The 19,386-nt window shown below is 34.6% G+C and overlaps 1 protein-coding gene across 15 annotated transcripts in view; it reads left to right on the top strand.

The window, feature by feature from the left end:
- Nucleotides 1-19,386, top strand: part of BIRC6 (baculoviral IAP repeat containing 6) — a 317,621-nt gene that overhangs the window by 133,700 nt on the left and 164,535 nt on the right. For 12 of the 15 annotated variants that reach the window (XR_005212389.1, XM_037807172.1, XM_037807168.1 and 9 more), the window contains one exon: nucleotides 3,175-3,321. Coding sequence is in view for 14 of the 15 variants with exons in the window: in XM_037807172.1 (XP_037663100.1) it covers nucleotides 3,175-3,321 (147 nt within the window). In the remaining variant the exon portion in view is untranslated. The remainder of the gene's footprint in view (nucleotides 1-3,174; nucleotides 3,322-19,386) is intronic. The other 3 variants (XM_037807169.1, XM_037807171.1, XM_037807165.1) reach the window with 1 other exon arrangement.

Below are 19,386 nucleotides of genomic sequence, written 5' to 3'. Positions count from 1 at the left end.
TACTGAAATTTGATTCATTTTTTGTAAACTTTTCATGTTATTTCATGTTTCAAAAATATAAAACAGATATACTTATTGTGTAATAGCCAAGGGTGTACTTCCTGCATTTACTATCACACTCTTCTAAGATAAGCTTTGTGTATAGTATGACATGTATCTTTCAATACATTTCTGAAGAATATGCTTTTAGGATTGTGTATGTAACATTCATAGTTTATGAAACTATTTGTATAATATTTCAGGCATTAGAATTTGGTCTGTATCTGTTTTTCTTAGGTAAAGCGATGACCATTTTACTTTTTATTTTCTTCATCTAATAGCACTTATGGAGGTGTTGCTATTGAATTAAAATGTTAGAATATTTATTAGCAAACATGTTAAGATAACTAAACATAAGCAGATTTTGAGGAGTTAATGTGTTTTTTTTAATTTTAAAGTAAATTATGAATTTAGACGAAAGCAAAATAGAAAAATAAATAAAATATAAATGCCTTCAACGCCACCCTCTTCACCCTTTTAGATTACCTTTGTTAAAAGGATGTTTAGATATTTAGACTGGTTTGCTAAATATATTCATTATTTTTTTAATGAAGGAGATCATACTACATTTACTGGTTTGTTACTTGCTACTTAATGACTTACGCCTTATTTTTCCATTTGGTGACATAGACCCTGATTACATCATATCCATCTCACCAGCTTCTATCTTCAGTAACTACAAAGTGACACATCAATTATGTCATTGGAATTTATGAGTGGAACTTAGAGGATGTTAGGACTAGGGATATATAGATACTTTCAGTGTACCATTGGACAGAACGAGATCCCATGGGGAGACAGACAGTGTAAAGAGAAGACCGTAAGGCTCAGTACTAATCTCCGAGGCAGTCAAGTTTGTAAAAATAGCAACACTCAGTTAAGAAGACCAGAAGAAGAGACTTAGAAATCCTAATATAAATCTTCATATAAATGTCTCATAATTTTACTCCTCACCATTGGTCCTTTTGCAGCATTCCTTTTTTCAGTTAATGGCATCATTGGCACAAAACAGATATCTGAATGTCATCCTTGATACCTCTGTCTTTCCCATCTCCCACATTGAAGCTATGAACCAGATCTAGTCTACTGTCCTGCTTGCTGTCCTGTCTCCCATGATCATACAGTTTCAGTCCAGACCACAGTCATCTTGGACATGGACTACAAAATAGCTTCCTAACTGGTCTCCCTGTATCTGTTCTTGCCTCATTTCAGTACATTCTCCCCATTGTAATGACTGAAATCTTTTTTGAATGCAAAATTCTTCGCTATTGCATCTCACCTTAAAATATTTTAATGTCTTCCCATTAACTCTTAAGTTTAAAGTCTCTTAATATATCATATAAAATCCTGTATGATCTGGCCTTCCTTGCTGCCTAACCTTTTGCCAGTGCCCCCATTAGACTTTTTCTTTGGCTCAGTGGTTCTCAAAGTGTGATCCATACACTCCCTCAGAATTCCTGAGACTCCTTTAGAAGATCCATGGGATCAAAACTATTTTCATGGAAATGGAAAGATGTTATTTGCCTTTTTTACTGCATTGACATTTGTATTGATGGTGCAAAGACATGGCATTCTGTACCATGTACTTGAAATAAAAACTATGCCAGTTACATTTTTGAATGCCCATGATTAATCAGTAATGGTTACTTGTAGACGGTTTTCAAAAACATGAATGAAGAGAGTCCATAACCTCAGTGAAAATAATTGACAGTATTTGTTGCCTATGTTAAAGTGGACCTTTTAAGCAAAATTTAGAATTTTGCAAAGCTTGATCCTCCACAGTGAACTTGACAACTGCCTAATAAAGACTTTTCTGATGGGATATGGTGATATTAATGATTGTGGTTTTCTATTATTGTATAATGAAATGTGTCAACATTTGGAAGATCTGCATACAGCCGTGAACCATTATTTACTAAATGATCAATGCATGACATTTTGAACTCACGTATGACTAAAAGATATATTTAAAGTACAAGATAGACCAAATATTCCTAACATAATAGATTTTGAGAAGTTCATTGATAAAATTTCAGATACTGCATTGCAACTAACCTTTAAGAAACTGCCACTTGTCACATTTTTGAATACCTAAGACCATTAAAATATTACTTCCTTTTTCAACTATGTATTTCTGTAAGGTTGGAATTTTTTTCATATATTTTACCCAAACAACATATTGTAACATATTGAATGCAGGGACAGGTAGGACAATCCGGCTATCTTCTGGTGAGGCAGATTTTTAAAAGATTTGCAAGAATGGAAAACATTGCCATGCTTCTCAAATTATTTTTGTTTTAAAAAAGTTATTTTTCATAAAAATATGCTATCTTAATAGCTAATGGATTTATTAATATTAAACTTTTCTTGTTAAAATTCTGATATTGTAAATTATCTGTCCATCAATCTATGAGTCTGTCCATTCGTCTCTCCATCCATGCATCCATCCAACCAATCAACCAGCATAAACAAAAGCTCTTAAGGGTTAGTTATTTTAAAGATAAGTAAAAAGGTCTTCCTTTATTCATCCCTTAATCTCTTCACTGCATCAGGGAATCATTTTTTTATCCCTTGACTTAGATATGAATTCCCCTTGACTTAGTCTCTTGAACTTTTAAGTAGAACTTAGCACATTTGTTCTTAAAATTTCAATTGTGTAATACCTACTAGCCTTTAACACAGAATATAAATTTCATGAGAACTGGGGCTTAATTCTTTCACTATTGTATATCTACCAAGTCTTGTATTGTGTAAGTGCTCAATGAATATTTTTTCAACATGTCAGGCTGTATGCTGTGCACCAGTGGGACATTGGAAAACACTTATGACAGTTTAGTCTTGCATTTAAAATCGAAATCACTGAAGTTTCACAATTGTAGCAAACTGTCACTTGTGTTTCTTATTAACGTGAATGCCCATTAAATTGCTTTTATGTAACTCTGTTTTTGTAGTAAGGAAACTAGTATCTTGAGTTTTCCTAATAACTTGTTCATTGTTGTGGCACAGTGTAATGGCTTTGTATTTATACCTGTTCTTTCATTGAAATTGGAGTAGCAGCTATAATTCTCAGTATGACTATTGCTTTTTTAAGATTATCTTTATGTATTATAAAAGCTTGCCTTTTTTCTATTATAGGAAATGGGAAGGTCAGTAGTAACACAGCTGCTGAGGGTAGTTTCACATCTCTCACTGGACTTCTAGAAGTTGAACCTCTGCACTTTACTTGTGTGTCAACTAGTGATGGAACCAGAATAGAAAGGGATGATGCAAGTACGTTTACTGGTATATACCTTTTTTTTATATATGCATTTCAGTTAAAAGTGTAAAGTGGTATATAAGTAGTTAAATATTATTTTATAATATGTGAAAGTTTCATTGCTATAATGTTACATAGAAAATTATTTATGGGATGGATAATTTGCAGAAAATCATAAGTAGTTTTATATTTTCTAAGTCTATTCATAGTTTTGTATGTTTTATTTTTCTTACCCACCAGAGTACTATTTTACACCCTTTTATTTTTTTTGTGTGCACTTTTAAAAGGTTTTTAATGGAAAATACCAAACAGAACAAAAGGTGAGGGGAGAGTAATTGGATTCTATATTTCCATTTCCCAGTTTCAGTAATTGTCAACTGATTGCCTGTTTTGTTTTGTCTACTATGTAATTTTGGTATCATTGTTATTTCTTGCATTTCAAGATACCAGTAATGTGTTTGAGAAGGTTTAGATGAGTGAAGAGGGAATAATATTTTTTCAACTAGTTTAAAACAACTTTGTACATATGAACCACTGTTTGAGAGTCTTAAATATGTGGTGTTGAGGTTTTAAATAAATACCTTTACTTTAAAATTAAGGTTTTAATTACTTAAGAGGAAACTCTTGCTTTCATTCTGTATATCACTTCCTATTTCATAGGATCAGTGTTTATTTGTAACTAGTCCTATTTTTGGCACAAATAATTAAAGTTTTGGTAATTAAGAATATTGGTTTTATATGTATATTACAGTCACGGATGGGTTTGAATATTGTCTTAAACTGATTATGGTTTTGTGTAAGTGGGTGTCTTTTTTTTTTTTTCCTCTTCAAGAGTTTAACAAAAGTAAAAACAGGTTATATGAGAAATTATTAAAAAGTTAATCTTGCAGTAGACTCCAGAATGGCAAGGGATTTTAAAAGGACCTTACTAGTTCTTTGAGTGCTTTTTTTATTCAGAATAGTCTTATGTCTTCCAATTAAGGAAGGAATCACTAAGTGAAATCCATAGGCTGTATAGTGAAGATACAGGCTCTCAATGAAAATCCTAATATTTCCTTTATCTAGAGATGCTGTAAGGGTCAAAATTAATTTGTGTCAATTGTTACAGTCATGTTGTAGAAACGTTTATAATTACAATGGAATGGACGCACACGATGACAAAAAGTAGAACTTTCAGAAAATTCTTTAGTTATAAATTATGCTGGTTCCCTCCCCTCTACGTGGGATCAGACAACCAAGGGAGTGAATTTCCCTGGCAACGTGGAGTATGACTTCTGGGGAGGATTGTAGACCTGGCATCGTGAGATGGAGAACATCTTCTTGACCAAAAGGGGGATGTGAAAGGAAATGAAATAAGCTACAGTGGCAGAGAGATTCCAAAAGGAGCCGAGAGGTCACTCTGGTGGGCACTCTTTTTTTTTTTTTTTTTTTTTTTTACAAAACAAATTGTACTTTCGATTGTTTACAGTACCATTACATAGTTGTACATTCATCACCTAAATCAATCCCTGACACCTTCATTAGCACACACACAAAAATAACAAGAATAATAATTAGAGTGAAAAAGAGCAATTGAAGTAAAAAAGAACACTGGGTACCTTTGTCTGTTTGTTTCCTTCCCCTACTTTTCTACACATCCATCCATAAACTAGACAAAGTGGAGTTTGGTCCTTATGGCATTCCCAATCCCATTGTCACCCCTCATAAGCTACATTTTTATGCAACTGTCTTCGAGATTCATGGGTTCTGGGTTGTAGTTTAATAGTTTCAGGTATCCACTACCAGCTACCCCAATTCTTTAGAACCTAAAAAGGGTTGTCTAAAGTGTGCATAACAGTGCCCACCAGAGTGATCTCTCGGCTCATTTTGGAATCTCTCTGCCACTGAAGCTTATTTCATTTCCTTTCACATCCCCCTTTTGGTCAAGAAGATGTTCTCCATCCCACGATGCCGGGTCTACATTCCTCTCTGGGAGTCATATTCCACGTTGCCAGGGAGATTCACTCCCCTGGGTGTCTGGTCCCACGTAGGGGGGAGGGCAGTGATTTCACCTTTCAAGTTGGCTTAGCCAGAGAGAGAGGGTGGTGGGCACTCTTACGCACAATATAGACAACCCTTTTTAGGTTATAATGAATTGGAGTAGTTAGCAGTAAATCACTGAAACTATCAAACTACAACCCAGAACCCATGAATCTTGAAGATGATTGTATAAAAATGTAGCTTATAAGGGGTGACAATGTGATTGGGAAAACCATGTGGACCACACTCCCCTTTGGCTAGTTTATGGATGGATGAGTAGAAAAATAAGGGAAGGAAACAAACAAACAAACAGACAAAGGTACCCAGTGTTCTTTTTTACTTTAATTGCTCTTTTTCACTTTAATTATTATTCTTGTTATTCTTGTGTGTGTGGTAATGAAGGTGTAAGGGATTGATTTTGGTGATGAATGCACAGCTATGTAATGGAACTGTGAAAATCGAATGTATGGTTTGTTTTGTATGACTGCGTGGTATGTGAATATATCTCAGTAAAATGAATTAAAAAAAACACAGGAGAAGAGTTAACCTTTGACAGTGAGAAGGAATTTAAAAAAAAAAGAGTTAGTGGGTTTACTTAATTTGGGCAGACATAATTGTACTTAAACTGATAAGCTTTGCTTCAAATTCAAATCAATTTTCCTAGGAAAGTGAACCAGTTCTGTCAATGTGAATTTCAATATTAAAGCAAATGATACTTTGGTACTCTGTTCAGTTACTGGAAAAATGTTAAATATGTTTAAACAACTTGGATATATACATTTGTTTAAATACCAGAAAATTTTCTGAAACCTTAATACAGATCAAGTATTTCCAATTAAAAATTAGTGTCAAAATTGACAGGAGTGACAAACATACAGTGCACATCAGATTTCAGACTTAGCATGAAAAAGGTGATAAAATGTCTCATAAATAACTTTGTATTGCTTACATGGGGGAAATAATACTATTTTTGATATATTAGGTTAAGTATGTTATTAAAATGTAAAAAAAAATTAGGCTGGTTCATTCTTGGAACTGTCTTGAAATTAAATGTCTAGCATTTTTATTCTATTTTTTAAGAATTCATGTGTTTGAATAAATAATGCTTTCAACAGGTATAAAATTTTAAAAATGATACAAGTAGGTTTTCAAAAGAAAAGTGTTCCTTCCCACTCTCCACGTTTTCCCCTACTGCAAAACAAGCATTGGAATCAGTTTCTTGCATTTCCAGAGGTTGTTTACACATATAAAAGAAATTGTTCATCTCTATTTTCCACCCAGCCCCAACCATCACCAACAGAGAGATTTTTATTAAATGTTCGGGCAAAGTCTTGACAACAAATGTTGTCTGTCATCATGTATTGAAAGATGATTAGACTCTCTCAGCTTCCTGTGTTATTTTGTTTTTGAAACATGTTAATTGTGAAATACAGTTCCCATACAGAAAAGTGCAGAAAACAATTGTTCAACTCAGCATTTGCTCAGCAGTTTATCAGAAAACAAAACATCCATGTAGCCACCACTTAGGTCAAGAAAGAACATTCCCAGCACCCTAAAAGGCAGCCTGATGCCCCAGACATATACTCTCTCTAAAGGTAAATGTTATCTTAACTTTTAGAGTTATACTTCTTTTTTCTGTTTGTTTCTTTGTTTAACTACTTTAATCATACATTCCTAAACATTGTAGTTGAGTAGGGTCTGTAAATACAGCATCTCGTATGTGTGTGTGTATATATATATATATTTATTTATTTTTTGGTCTGCCTTTTTCTGCTCAACATTATGGTTATGAAATTCATCTATATTGTTGCATATAGAAAATTGGTTCTTCACTGCTGTTTAGGATTCCATTGTATGAATAAAAAATTTTATATATTCACTATTGATTTATGTACTGTTGATAAACAGATTCTGAGGCTTTAGTGTTAATGGGTATTCTTTTGTGTGTGAATGTATGAGTTGATTTGCTGATTTATAGGGTATTCATGTGTTCACCTTTAGTAAGTAATGATGAAGATATGCATTTCTTAATTTCCAAGTGTATGAGGATTTTTCTAGTTACCTTTTTTGTTGTTGATTTCTGTTTTAAATTGCCCTGGAATCAAAAGAAATACTCTGATTATTAATCCTGCAAATTTTGGTGGGAATTATAGAAAGTCAATTTTAATATGTATTCCATGAGTGCTCAACAGTATTGTTTACTCAGCATTTGTTGGTGAAATACATCTATCCATTTGGGCAAGTATGCTAATTGTGCTCTTTAAATTCTCTGTCCTTACTGACTATTTTATCCATTTGTTTTTGTTTTTCAGTTACTGAGAGTGGTATCTTAAAAATCTTGTCTATTTTAGTTTCATCAACTTTTGTTTTATACATTTTGAAGCTTAGCATACAAACTTGGAATGGTTATCTTTCTGGGGAATTTGAACCTTTATCATTATGAATTATGTCTATATCTCTAAGATTACAACGTCTCCTAAAATATACTTTGTCTGACTTATGTACCTAGCATCAAATTTCTTGTGGTTACTGTTTAGGTGGTATGTATTTTTTCCATCTTATTACTGTCAACTTTTCAGTGTCCTCTTAACACAAATCTTTATAAACAGCTTGTGATTGCATTTTTAGAATAATTCCATTATGATATTCCATTTTCACTGGAGCATTTAGTATATTTACATTCAGTGTAATTACTGATATATTTGTGTTTAAAGTCAGCTATGTTTTTTAGGTATACTATTAGATTTCTCTTTATCTTGCCTGTTAAAAGATTCTTTTTCACTTTTCCTTTTTTAAAAAATTGTATCTTATATTGGAAAGACTTTTTACTATTCTTTTAATTTTCCTGGAGATCACAATATATGCTTCAACGTGTAGACGTCCAATTGCTATTTTTACATACAGTGCAAATACCTTGAACTTTATCATCCTGATTTATATAGTTTTTGTGTTTTTTTTTATATTCTATGTGTGTTTTAATCTCCTTAATACATTATTATTATAGTTATATATGGTCAGAGTTCATTTGGATTTACCTCAATTCTGTTTTGTTCTTTATTCTTTTCTTTGCCTTTGAACTTTTATCTGGTATGATTTTCCTTATGTCTGAAAAATGCTAGAATATCTCCTTTTCCTCTATACTGATTCACTAAGTTTTTGGAAAAAATTCAAACATTTTTTGGGTAATTGGTTGAACAAACCACATAGTTTTAGCCAGATTCCAATATCATGGAAAATTTTTTCACATTTTTTCTTTTCTTTTTCTTTGCTGAAGAACATTAAAGCAAATCCCAGATATTGTATCATTTTTTTATTTTAAAAATTATATCTATTGACCAAGAAGTGTTTATTGCAGAAATATGAGGATGGTTCAATACTAAGAAATCTAACATAATTCATTATATCGAATAGATTAGAGGAAATTTTATGACTATGCAAATGATGATTTGTTTTCCCCCACAATTCTATTGAGATATTGTTCTGGTTTGCTAAGGTTGCCGTTATGCAAAATGCCAGAAATGAATTGGTTTTTTAAAGGTGATTTATTAGGTTACAAATCTACAGTTCTGTGGCCATAAAAGTGTTCAAACTAAGGCATCAAAAACAAGGATACCTTCACTGAAGAAAGGCCAGTGGTGTCCAGAACAGCTCTGTCAGCTGGGAAGGCACTGGCTGGTGTCTCCTGGTCCTTTACTCCTGGGTTCTGTTTTTTGTTTTTTGTTTTTCATTATTTAGAGAATACTTTATTAGTTTTTGTAATCAAACCCACGTAGATAAGACCTTAGATATTTAATACAGTGCATTATCCCTTTACAAATGGAAAAAAATTAAGTTTAACATTTCTAGACCAATATGGCCGTTAATTTCTGTACAATGCCAACTTAACACAGTACAACTGGGATGCTTTTTCCAAAGTTGACAGCACAGCCAAAGTTTTCAAAAATTCAAATTATATTTGTGTTTGTGTTTGTGTGTGTGTGTATTTTTGTAAAAAGATGAATAGCAGTATGTCATGCATCAATAGAAGCAACAGCTTTTCCAGGTTCTGCAGTCATCCGAACAAAATTATAGAGACATCCAGCACACTCCATTAAAAAAAAAAAAAATAAAGTAAAAAATAAAAATGCCAGAAAACAGCAAGTTCTGTTACTGTTATGGTACCTGGCACCCATTTTTTATTAGCTTCTCAATCATCATCTGGAAAGAAAACATTCAAGAATAACATCATTAAAAACAGGTCTGATATAGCACAGTCACTACTACCTATCATAAAGCAGGTACAAGATATTTTATATTCACAGAGGTATGATACAGTATTGTCCTACGTCTATAATACGAGAGGATATAATTAAAAAGGCATTATTTGAGACTTGATTCTCCTTTTCCAGCAGAGGGCCCAAAGGTTGGTGTGGCACAGCTGTGATGAAGAAATGTACCTTCTTAGATAAGATTTTCTATAATTAGCAGCACATTTCTAAGGACATTGCTCTTCATGAATATCAGCTAAAAACCGTTTAAAAAAACAAACAAAAAAGAAAACATTTGATTCATACAAAGATGATGGAGCCGGGGCAAGCAGGACTCAACCTAACTAGTATTTTGCCATATTTGTCATGTTAGAATGCTGAGAGCTCCATTGAAGAAAGGATAGGCCAAGTAGCAATTCAAAGCTTCAGGCCACAACCAAAACACAACATCATTTCAAACAGAAGCCAGTAACCAAACACTGCCCACTTGGAGATATTCAAGGATGCTGACATCAATATTTAATCACCTGCTCACTCGTCCAGGAAGAATGGGAGATCAGTCATTGTACCTTGATTGTGTTCAACTCAATCACCATGTTACAAAAATAGCAAGCTGCCATAATAAAAAATAAGGCTTCTGTATCCAGCACCAGTTATCTTCAGTTCTTCATCACCAAGCCTACAAACACTGTAACCATATCAAAAGAACATAAGAGAGCAAAAAAAAACCCACATCTGATGTATCAGCTGGGACTGTCACACTGATCAGGCTGAGCTATTCCTTTGTGGTTATTTTTCTCATCTTATGGTGTTTTCTTCTAACCATAAGGTTTTTAGTTCTAAATTATATGCACTCAAGGAATGTGTGCCCATACCTGTGTATATCTGATTGAAGATGTGTGACCATCAACAGAGCATGTATTATATAGTAGGTGCAAGCTTGCAAAGCCTCACTTTTACTGGTGTAGCAGCTGTGTGTCAGTATAAATTGCTCCTATGTCCCTTGTGCATCTCCAAGCTCTGGACAGAGTAATGTCACAGACCATTTTACCCCTTTGGCTGCTGGCTGGGTTCTGGTTTTAAAATGGCTTTCTCCAAAATGTCTCTGGATATCTGTCTCTCTTAGCTTCTCTCTCTCAGCTCCTTTGCATCCTTGCTTGTTCTCCCAGGGCATTTCTCTTTTAAGCATGTGGGGGGGGGTCCTCTTTTAACTTCCCCCGGGGCAAACTCGGGGCTTCATCTCTTAGCTTAGCATCTCCATACGTCTTTCTGTCTGCATCTCCAAGCATCTCTGTCTGGGTCTGTGTTGGCTCTTCGCTTCTGCACGAGGCAAATTCTGGATTACTTACCTTAGCCTCTCTTCAGAATGTCTTCTCAGCTTCTCTGAGGTCCTTCTTTCTGTGAGCTCTCTTAAAGGGCTCCAGTAAACTAATCAAGACCCAGCTTGAATGGGTAGGGCCACATCTCCATGGATATAATCTAATAAAGGCCCTACCCACAAATGGGTGAGTCCCATCTCCATGGAAACAAATCAAAAGATTCCACCCACAATATGTCTGCCCCCACAAGATTGCGTCAAAGAACAACATGGCTTTTTTATGTGCTACATAACAGTTTCAAACCAGCACGGATGTATTCACATACCATACAGTCATCCACAGTGTACAGTCATTTGTTCACAGTATCATCAAATATTTTGGATTCATCACCACGATCAGCCCTTGAGCACATTCATTACTCCTAGTATCTGTTTACTTTTATCCCCATTTTTCTACTCATCTGTCCATGCACTGGTTAAAAGGAGTGTGAACCTCAAGGTTTTCACAATCACACAGTGTCACCATATAAGCTACATAGTTCTACAGTTGTCTTCAAGAATCAAGGCTACTGGATTGCAATTCAACAGTTTCAGTTATTTCCTTCTAGCTATTCTAATACACTAAAGACTAAAAAGGGATGTCTATCTAATGCATACGAATAACCTCCAGAATGACCTGTCAACTCCATTTGAAATCTCCTAGCCACTGAAACTTTATTTTGTTTCATTTCTCTGCCCCCTTTTGGTCAATAAGCCTCTCGGTCCCTTGATGCCGAGTCCAGGCTCCTTCCCAGGAGTCATGTCCCATGTTGCCAGGGAGATTTACACCCTGGGAGTCATGTCCCATGGAGTGGGGAAGGCAGCAAATTCCACATGCTGAGGTGGCTTTAGAGAGAGTCTGGACACATCTGAGCAACAAAAGAGGTTCTCTGGGAGTGACTCTTAAGCACATTTATAAGTAGGCTTAGCCTTTTCTTTGCAGCAACAAGCTTCATAGGAGCAAGCCCCAAGATTGATGGCTCGGAGCCTGCTAAATTGGTAGTCCTGAATGCTATTGTATCATTTTTACCTCTGCAAACCTAAGTATGTTTATTTAAAAATATTGCCTCCTTTTTAATAACTGATGTTACATTTATCATAACTGAATTAACAACAATTGCATGGCATCTCATTTTCAAAACCTAATTAAAATTACTTAACTATCATAAAAAGAACAGTTTATATTTGGTGTATTTGGATCAAGAGGTACCATCTTCATTCCTGAAGTATGTTGTCATGTTTTAGTGTTCTAAGTCAGTGGTTTTTCTCTTCTAATTTAAAGATAATCTTTCTCTGTTTTCAAGCTTCTATTGTTTTTGCTTTGGAGTCATCAGTCTTATGATTGCTCTTTTAAGGTCACTGTCGGTTCTCTAGATGTGTTTGAGATTTTCTCTCCTTTTTTTGGTTTTCAGCATTTCTCTGTTGCTCTTTGATATTCCCGTTTCATTTGTATTTTTTTTTGTTTGGGATTCATAGGGCTTCTTGAATCTTTGACTTATATCTTCTGTCAGTATTAAAAATCTCAGCCATTAACTCATTAAATATTTCTTCTGCCTTATTTTCTCTCTCCTCTCATTTTTGGTCTCCAATTTCACGTAATACCTTATCATTATAACTCATTTAATTTTCTATATATTTTTTGCTCCTTTATTATGAGTATTTCCTTCTAATCCATCTTAGTTTATTAATTCTCTCTTCAGCTCTCTAAACATTTATGGAAAACAACTGCCCTCTCCCCATTCTACTGCACGGTTGCTGATGTTATAACTCATGAGCCTGCTATATGTGTGGATCTCTTTATGATCCATTGGTTAGTCTAAATTTCTTTATTTCTGCATTTTCTTAGTTACTATAGTTTTATATGTCTTGAAATCTGATAGTATAAAGTCTACCAACTTACCTCATGTTCCCGCCATCCCCCTTTTTTAGTTAGGTTTTTAAAATTGAGATAAACATTTCACAAGGTTGTAACAACATCACCACTTTCTAATTCAACATTTCCATTTTCCTAAAAATAAACCTGTACCCATTAGCAGTAATTTCCAGTTCTCCCCTCCGTCCAGTCTTCTGGCAACCACATATCTTTCTGCCTGTATGGAATTTCCTCCTCTGGACATTTCTTATGAATGGAATCCTACAATAATGTTTTCAGGGTTCATCCTTGAAGCATATATTAGTACTGCATTCCTTTTTATGACCAAATAATATTCCATTTTATGGATATACCACATTTAGTTTATTCATTCATCAGTTTTTGGACATTTGGGTTTCTACTTTTTGTCTATAATGAATAATACTGCTGTGAACATCCTTCTGTAGGTTTTTGTGTGGATGTGTATTTTCAGTTCTCTTTGATATACAGCTAGGAATAGAATACACCAATTTTCTGTTTCTTTTAGATTGCTATTCTAGATCTTTTGTATTTCCATTTAAATTTTAAAAACATTTTGTTGATTTATATATAAAAGAAAGCCTGCTTTTTAAAAAATGGATTTAAATATAAGTCCATTTGGAAAGATTGATACTTTAGTATATTGGACCTTTCAATATAGTATTTTCTTAATCTATTTAGGTTTTTACGTTTTCTTGGTAGTTGTTTGTATTTTATGTAGAAATTTTGTACGTCATTTGTTGGGTTTATACCTAAATACTTGAATTTTTAAAAATGTTATTATAATTGATATTCTTTATTTTATCTTCCATTCTTCTGTTGTTTGAAATATAATTGATTCATGTATATTAATCTTAAATCCAGTGACACTGCTGTATTAATAAATTCCAATATTTTATAGATTCTTAGAGAATTTTTTATATACACAGTCATATCAACCATGAATAAATAAATATTTTTCCTTTCTTTTTCTTGCTCTATTGTACTACTAGGACTTCTTGCCTGGTGTTGAATAGAAAAGGTGATAGCAGACATCTTTATCTTGTTCTTGACTCTATTATTCTCTGTATGTAGAGTTTTTGATCCCCTTCTTTGTATAAAAGTAGAGAAGGATATTGAAAACTCAGGTTGTGCAAAAGATTTTTGTTTAATTTTCTAGTAGTAAATTGATTTAGTCTCCTTGGATTGTTCATGTCTTTTATATGTTTGTATTGACTTAATTTGGTTTCCTCAAAAATAATTATTTGGTTCATTAGGTCCCCAACCTTGTATAGTTACATTTGTGTAAGTTATATGAGATGTGGTATGGCTACCCCATAATGAGTGGTAATTTTCTTTTAAAGATGAGGAAATTCTTAATTCTATGAGACTATACATAGTTTTTTTCTTATTGTTAATTCATTGATTATAGCTTATTATTTTTATGGTTTAATGGAATCCTGGTGTAATACAGTCCCTGTTAGATATTATGCATATAATCTGTGCAGATTTCCTGACTTTGAATCCCTTTTCCATTATCTATGATCAAATTATTTAATTTCCCTCAGCTTTTAATTTGAATATTTGTAAAATTGGACAATAATAGTACCTTTTTATATGCTGTTGCGAAGATTAAATAAGTTGATATAAGTTATCTGCTTAGTACAATGCCTTACTAGCATAGGCTTTGGCTTTGCTTCGTTCTAATCCCAGCTCTACCACTTTCAGTTTTAAAGGTTGACCCTCTGAGCCATTCTTTATTAAATCATCTAAAAATGAGAATCATAATAACCTCCTCTTAAGGTTGCTCATCTTTTGTATGCTGTAATTCATTGAAACAGTGTCACATAATGTACACTAAAAATTTCCTATTATTATAGAGGTTATTCCCCTATCTCTTGCTTTGTACTGCCAAGTTAGATTTAGTTGTGAAAGTTTTTATCTCAGCCTTTTCCAAAATGTGTTCCACTATATTAATAAATATTTAATGAACATTATTCTTTTATAATAGATATTCGAATAACGTTGAAAAGGAAAGTCAAAGAGATTTCTTAACATGTAGGATTTCATAGAGCCTTAAATGATGATAATGTTCATGGTTTATGTCAAATAGTATCTGCCAGATTTATTTGATTGTGCAGGGGGCATGCTTTTCTCCATATTAGTATTCTTTGGGGCATATGCTGAGAAACATTGGCTTATATATTCCATACAGGTCTCACCTCTGTCTAGGCAGTCCTTTAAAGTGAAGAAATAAAGATCATCTCTTTTAATGATCTTATTGAAGTTTTTATTTTTGGGGGGAGGGGAAGTGTTGATGCTATAAGCAAACTTCTTAAAGCAAATTTCAGTTTATGTTTATGCTTAAATTGTATAAGATTGTTCTCATTTTGAATTAACAAATTACTAAAATTAAATGGAATTCCTCTGTACTGAAAATATTTGTTAAGTCAAAACTCTTGATTTTAACTTTTCTTTGATTTAGAAGTTATTCCTGGATACCTTGGAACTTGAATACTATTATTAAAAACTTTTACCATTAAGATTATCTAATTTTATACTTTCTTAAATTCCTATCTCATAAAAAGAAAATTAACTGTATTTTTTTTTTTTTAATTCAGTTTTATTGAAATACATTCACAAACCACACAGTCATCCATGGTACACAATCAACTGTCCACAGCATGATCATATAGTTATGCGTTCATCACCACAATCCATCCCCGAACATTTTCCTCACATCAGAAAGAATCAGAATAAGAACAAAAAACAAAAGTGAAAAGAGAATACCCAAACCATCCCCCCATCCCACCCCACCCGTCATCCAGTTTTTACTCCCATTTTTCTACTGATTTTTTTTCAATTTTTTAACTTTGTTTATCAAAAAATTAAAAACAAACAGGCAAACAACAACCAAAAAAACCCCACAACATTTCAAACAAAGCAATGGATTAAGGAAAGCAAATAACCTAAAGTAATTACTTTGCTTCCAATATGTTCCTACCATACCCCAAGAAAATTAATAAACCATGTCCAAACGGAGGAGTAAGAAAAACAAATAATCTAAAACAACTACATTGCTTCCAACATGTTCCTACCATACCCCAAGAAAATTAACAACCCTTAAGAAAACAAAGGAATAAGAGAAAAAAAAACCTAAAATAACTCTATTGCTTCCAACATGATCTTACTATATCCAAGAAAGTTTACAAACCATAATCATTCCTGAGCATTCCCATAACATTGAGATTACCCTCCATAGTTTATCTGTTCTTGTTAGATTATCATTCCCCCTCCACTAATTGGTATCTCTAGGTCCCCTACATTCTACAGTATAAAACATTGTACATTTTTCACAGAATTCACATTAGTGGTAACATACAATATGTCTCTTTTTGTGCCTGGCTTATTTTGCTCAGCATTATGTCATTTTTTTTTTTAATCTTCGTTTTACTGAGATATATTCATATACCACGCAGTCATACAAAACAAATCGTACTTTCGATTGTTCACAGTACCATTACATAGTTGTACATTCATCACCCAAATCAATCCTTGACACCTTCATTAGCACACACATAAGAATAACAAGAATAATAATTAGAGTGAAAAAGAGCAATTGAAGTAAAAAAAGAACACTGGGTACCTTTGTCTGTTTGTTTCCTTCCCCTATTTTTCTACTCATCCATCCATAAACTAGACAAAGTGGAGTGTGGTCCTTATGGCTTTCCCAATCCCCTTGTCACCCCTCATAAGCTGCATTTTTATATAACTGTCTTCGAGATTCATGGGTTCTGGGTTGTAGTTTGATAGTTTCAGGTATCCACCACCAGCTACCCCAATTCTTTAGAACCTAAAAAGGGTTGTCTAAAGTGTGCGTAAGAGTGCCCACCAGAGTGACCTCTCGGCTGCTTTTGGATTCTCTCTGCCACTGAAGCTTATTTCATTTCCTTTCACATCCCCCTTTTGGTCAAGAAGATGTTCTCCGTCCCACGATGCCAGGTCTACATTCCTCCGCGGGAGTCATATTCCACGTTGCCAGGGAGATTCACTCCCCTGGGTGTCTGATCCCACGTAGGGGGGAGGGCAGTGATTTCACCTTTCAAGTTGGCTTAGCTAGAGAGACAGGGCCACATCTGAGCAACAAAGAGGCATTCGGGAAGAGGCTCTTAGGCATAACCATAGGGAGGCCTAGCCTCTCCTTTGCAGCAACCGTCTTCCCAAGGGTAAAACCTGTGGTAGAGGGCTCAACCCATCAAACCACCAGTCCCCTATGTCTGTGGTCATGTTAGCAACCATGGAGGTGGGGTAGGCCAATACCCCTGCATTCTCCACAGGCTCCTCAAGGGGGCACTGCATCTTTTTTTTTTTCCTTTTTTTTTTTTTAACTTTCCCTTCTTTTTTAAATCAACTGTATGAAAAAAAAGTTAAAAAGAAAACAAACATACAATAAAAGAACATTTTAAAGAGACCATAACAAGGGAGTAAGAAAAAGACAACTAACCTAAGATAACTGCTTAACTTCCAACATGTTCCTACTTTACCCAAGAAAGTTACATAATATAGCAACATTTCAGTGAACTTGTTCCTACTACATCCATCAGAAATTAACAGACCATAGTCATTCCTGGGCATCCCCAGAACGTTAAATAGCTTATCTGTTCTTCTTGGATTATTGTTCCCCCTTCCTTAATTGCTCTCTATTGCTAGTTCCCCTACATTCTACATTATAAGCCATTTGTTTTATATTTTTCAAAGTTCACATTAGTGGTAGCATATAATATTTCTCTTTTTGTGCCTGGCTTATTTCGCTTAGCATTATGTCTTCAAGGTTCATCCATGTTGTCATATGTTTGACGAGATCGTTCCTTCTTACTGCCGCGTAGTATTCCATCGTGTGTATATACCACATTTTATTTATCCACTCATCTGTTGAAGGACATTTGGGTTGTTTCCATCTTTTGGCAATTGTGAATAATGCTGCTATGAACATTGGCGTGCAGATATCTGTTCGTGTCACTGCTTTCCGATCTTCCGGGTATATACCGAGAAGTGCAATCGCTGGGTCGAATGGTAACTCTATATCTAGTTTTCTAAGGAACTGCCAGACTGACTTCCAGAGTGGCTGAACCATTATACAGTCCCACCAACAGTGAATAAGAGTTCCAATTTCTCCACATCCCCTCCAGCATTTGTAGTTTCCTGTTTGTTTAATGGCAGCCATTCTAACTGGTGTTAGATGGTATCTCATTGTGGTCTTAATTTGCATCTCTCTAATAGCTAGTGAAGCTGAACATTTTTTCATGTGTTTCTTGGCCATTTGTATATCCTCTTCAGAGAACTGTCTTTTCATATCTTTTGCCTGTTTTATAATTGGGCCAACTGTACTATTGTCATTGAGTTGTAGGATTTCTTTATATATGCAAGATATCAGTCTTTTGTCAGATACATGGTTTCCAAAAATTTTTTCCCATTGAGTTGGCTGCCTCTTTACCTTTTTGAGAAATTCCTTTGAGGTGCAGAAACTTCTAAGCTTGAGGAGTTCCCATTTATCTATTTTTTCTTTTGTTGCTTGTGCTTTGGGTGTAAAGTCTAGGAAGTGGCCGCCTAATACAAGGTCTTGAAGATGTTTTCCTACATTATCTTCTAGGAGTTTTATGGTACTTTCTTTTTTTTTTTGGGTTTTGATTCCAGTGTACTTTTTTTTTTTAATCATCATTTTATTGAGATATATTCACATACCACGCAGTCATACAAAACAAATTGTACTTTCGATTGTTTATAGTACCACTACATAGTTGTACATTCATCACCTAAATCAATCCCTGACACCTTCATTAGCACACACACAAAAATAACAAGAATAATAATTAGAGTGAAAAAGAGCAATTGAAGTAAAAAAGAACACTAGGTACCTTTGTCTGTTTGTTTGCTTCCCCTACTTTTCTACACATCCATCCATAAACTAGACAAAGTAGAGTTTGGTCCTTATGGCATTCCCAATCCCACTGTCACCCCTCATAAGCTACATTTTTATACAACTGTCTTCGAGATTCATGGGTTCTGGGTTGTAGTTTAATAGTTTCAGGTATCCACCACCAGCTACCCCAATTCTTTAGAACCTAAAAAAGGTTGTCTAAAGTGTGCGTAAGAGTGCCCACCAGAGTGATCTCTCGGCTCGTTTTGGAATCTCTCTGCCACTGAAGCTTATTTCATTTCCTTTCACATCCCCCTTTTGGTCAAGAAGATGTTCTCCATCCCACGATGCCGGGTCTACATTCCTCCCCGGGAGTCATATTCCACGTTGCCAGGGAGATTCACTTCCCTGGGTGTCTGGTCCCACGTAGGGGGGAGGGCAGTGATTTCACCTTTCAAGTTGGCTTAGCCAGAGAGAGAGGGCCACATCTAAGCAACAAAGAGGCATTCAGGAGGAGACTCTTAGGCACAAATACAGGGAGGCCTAGCCTCTCCTTTGCAGCAACCGTCTTCCCAAGGGTAAAACTTATGGTAGAGGGCTCAACCCATCAAACCACCAGTCCCCTATGTCTGTGGTCATGTTAGCAACCATGGAGGTGGGGTAGGCGGATTGAAGGGTAAC

The sequence above is a fragment of the Choloepus didactylus genome, chromosome 17 (genome assembly GCF_015220235.1).
Source record: "Choloepus didactylus isolate mChoDid1 chromosome 17, mChoDid1.pri, whole genome shotgun sequence".
NCBI classification, from domain to species: Eukaryota; Metazoa; Chordata; class Mammalia; order Pilosa; family Megalonychidae; genus Choloepus; species Choloepus didactylus.
The sequence above is the reverse complement of the archived record's forward strand: the minus strand, read 5'-3'. Positions and strand labels throughout refer to the sequence as shown.